General features: G+C 64.4%; 1 protein-coding gene across 1 annotated transcript in view; it reads left to right on the top strand.

Annotated features, from left to right (window-relative positions):
* TMEM175 (transmembrane protein 175) overlaps positions 1-2,463 on the top strand; it is an 11,004-nt gene that overhangs the window by 7,501 nt on the left and 1,040 nt on the right. The window contains 5 exon segments of the mRNA XM_025051766.1: positions 64-228; positions 569-647; positions 824-959; positions 1,993-2,459; positions 2,462-2,463. The exon segment at positions 2,462-2,463 is cut by the window's right edge and continues 1,040 nt beyond it. Coding sequence (XP_024907534.1) covers positions 64-228; positions 569-647; positions 824-959; positions 1,993-2,459; positions 2,462-2,463 — 849 coding nt within the window.

Here is a 2,463-nt window from a genome sequence, read left to right as displayed (position 1 = left end):
CCCCCGCAGCCCCAGAGCAGAGCAGGGCTCCCTTGCTGTGCCCTGCAGCGCGCTCTCCCACAGGCGCTGATCGTGGTGTACGCGTTCCGCTTCCCGCACCTCCTGAACCCCCAGATAGAGGGCTCCGCGCACCGGGCCCTGTGCCGGCGACACATCCTGCACATCGTGCTCCGCGGCCCCGTGCTGTGTTTAGCTGCTGCCGGCTTCTCCCTGTTCTTCTATCCCGCGGTGAGTGGGCAGCGGAGTGTGCCACATAAATGGGTCACAACTAGGGTGCTGCTGTGCCTGGGCCCCTGCACCCAGCGTGGGGTTTCAAGGTTTGTCATGTGGCAGCCTGTCAGGGTTCCCTTCCTTTCGGTCACCCAGTAATATCCCGTTGTGGGAGATGGTGCCGACGTGCTTGGCAGACGCGCGCCTGCTCTGAGCTGTCTGTCCTTTGCTGGCAGCGTTCTTTGACACACAGGTGTTCGCCTCGGGGAAGTGTAACTCACCTGTTTGCCTCCACTCCGAGCGGGTCACTCACGGTGGGACCCCTGCCGGGCCCTGACCTGCCGTGTGTCTCGCACAGTCGTACCTGCTGATGGCGATGGCTGTCTTCCTCCCCTACGTCAGCAAGGCCGCCAGCTGGTGCAGATGCAGGCTCCTGGGTGAGTTCCCACGGGTCTGCTCCCAGGGCCCAGGCACCCATGACGGTGGCAGGCATCCCTGTGGGATCCCCTCCCCTGGTCCTCCTGCTCTCGGCCCCTGGGGAAGAGGGCGGCGACGTCCACGCTGGCCCCACAGTCCCAGGGGCTTGGCCAGCTCCTTCCCGTCCCACCCACAGGCCCCCAGGAGCCTCCCGCGCCCAGCATAGAGTTCTTCGACCTCGATCAGCAGGAGCCTCTCAGCAAGGAGCGGGTGGCAGCCTTCAGTGACGGGGTCTACGCCATTGTGGCCACACTCCTCATCCTGGACATCTGGTAAGGGTCCCTGCCTGGCCACCCGACACCGCCCTGTCCACTTCCCTGCAAGGTTTGCCCTCTGCCCTCGGGACCGCCTCTTCTGTCCGCCACAGGCCTGATCTCCGCTGTCTTCCTTCTACTTCTGAGGGTTTTGTTTGCCTCTTTTCAAACTCCTTCCTCTTGGCAGTCTCCCGTTCCTTGGTCACATTTCAGTGTGTTCTCCTTCCGTTGAACACGTGCTGCGTCTGACAGTCCAGTCTTGATTCGCTCAGTTCTCAGTGACTCTTTGGTGCCGTAATTTGTGAATGTGTAAAAACTGGGAGGCAGTGTCCATTGGTAGTGCTGAGGCCTAGACCTAAGCTTCCAGAATGATCTGACTTTGCTTCCACGCAGCAGCCAGGGCCACCCTAGCTCAGGGAGCTGCTGTGCTTGGGGGCCCAGGGACGGGACATTCTCCCCCCGACCCTCCAAGACCCAGAGGCACAGTGCCTGCCCTGCTGGCCCTGAGCACCTGGGTGGGGTCCCCAGGCCGCGCGCCAGGCTCCGTGTCCCACCCCCACCAACACACGCAGCGCCGTGCAAGGACGGCGTCTCAGGTGCTCCCCCTCCACGGGGGAGAAGGGCCCCCACCAGGAGCGGCGGGCTCCAGGAAGGGGAGAAGCCGGGGGCTCAACATGTCTTAGAACTGCTCCCCACGATAGTGCGTGGCCCACAGATCAGAACCGCAGAGGCAAACTCCTCTCAGGCCTGTGGGTCCACCCCCGGAGACAGGTAGCTTCAATGGGACGGACAGACCTCACAAGCACCCACCCATGGCGGCCAAGGTGGCTGCGGGCTCTGGTCCAGCAGGCAGGGCTAGCAGTCAGCAAAGAAAATGTGGCATGCAGTTGAACTTGTGCAAGTGCAGGCTCGTGCGAACTGAGTGTGCCCAAGTCCCCGCCACCCACCTGAAGCTCCGGTGTGCCGGGACCCAGCTGCCTGGTAGGGGCCGCAGCCCTGACCAGACACCCATGGTGAGGCTGCTGCACGTGCCATCTGTTCACACCCACAGCGAGGACAACGTCCCGGATGCCAAGGACGTGGACGAGAGGTTCCACGGCAGCCTGGTGGCCGCGCTGAGGGAGTCGGGGCCCCGCTTCCTGGCGTACTTCGGCTCCTTCGCCACGGTGGGCCTGCTCTGGTTCGCCCACCACTCACTCTTCCTGCACGTCCGCAAGGCCACGCAGGCCATGGGGCTGCTCAACGCGCTCTCGCTGGCCTTCGTGGGCGGCCTCCCGCTGGCCTACCAGCAGACCTCGGCCTTCGCCCGGCGGCCGCGGGACGAGCTCGCGCGCGTGCGCATCAGCTGCGCCATCATCTTCTTCGCCAGCATCTTCCAGTTCGCCACGTGGACTGCGGCCCTGCTGCACGGGCCTGAGACGCTGCAGCCCTCGGCGCGGTTCGGGGGCCGTGAGCACGCCTTCATGTTCGCCAAGCTCGCGCTGTACCCCTGCACCAGTGTTGTGGTTTTCGTCCACCTGCT

Source organism: Pteropus alecto, unplaced genomic scaffold (assembly GCF_000325575.1).
Source record: "Pteropus alecto unplaced genomic scaffold, ASM32557v1 scaffold5, whole genome shotgun sequence".
Classification (NCBI taxonomy): domain Eukaryota; kingdom Metazoa; phylum Chordata; class Mammalia; order Chiroptera; family Pteropodidae; genus Pteropus; species Pteropus alecto.
Note: the sequence above shows the minus strand (reverse complement) of the source record. Positions and strands in the feature narration are given on the sequence as shown.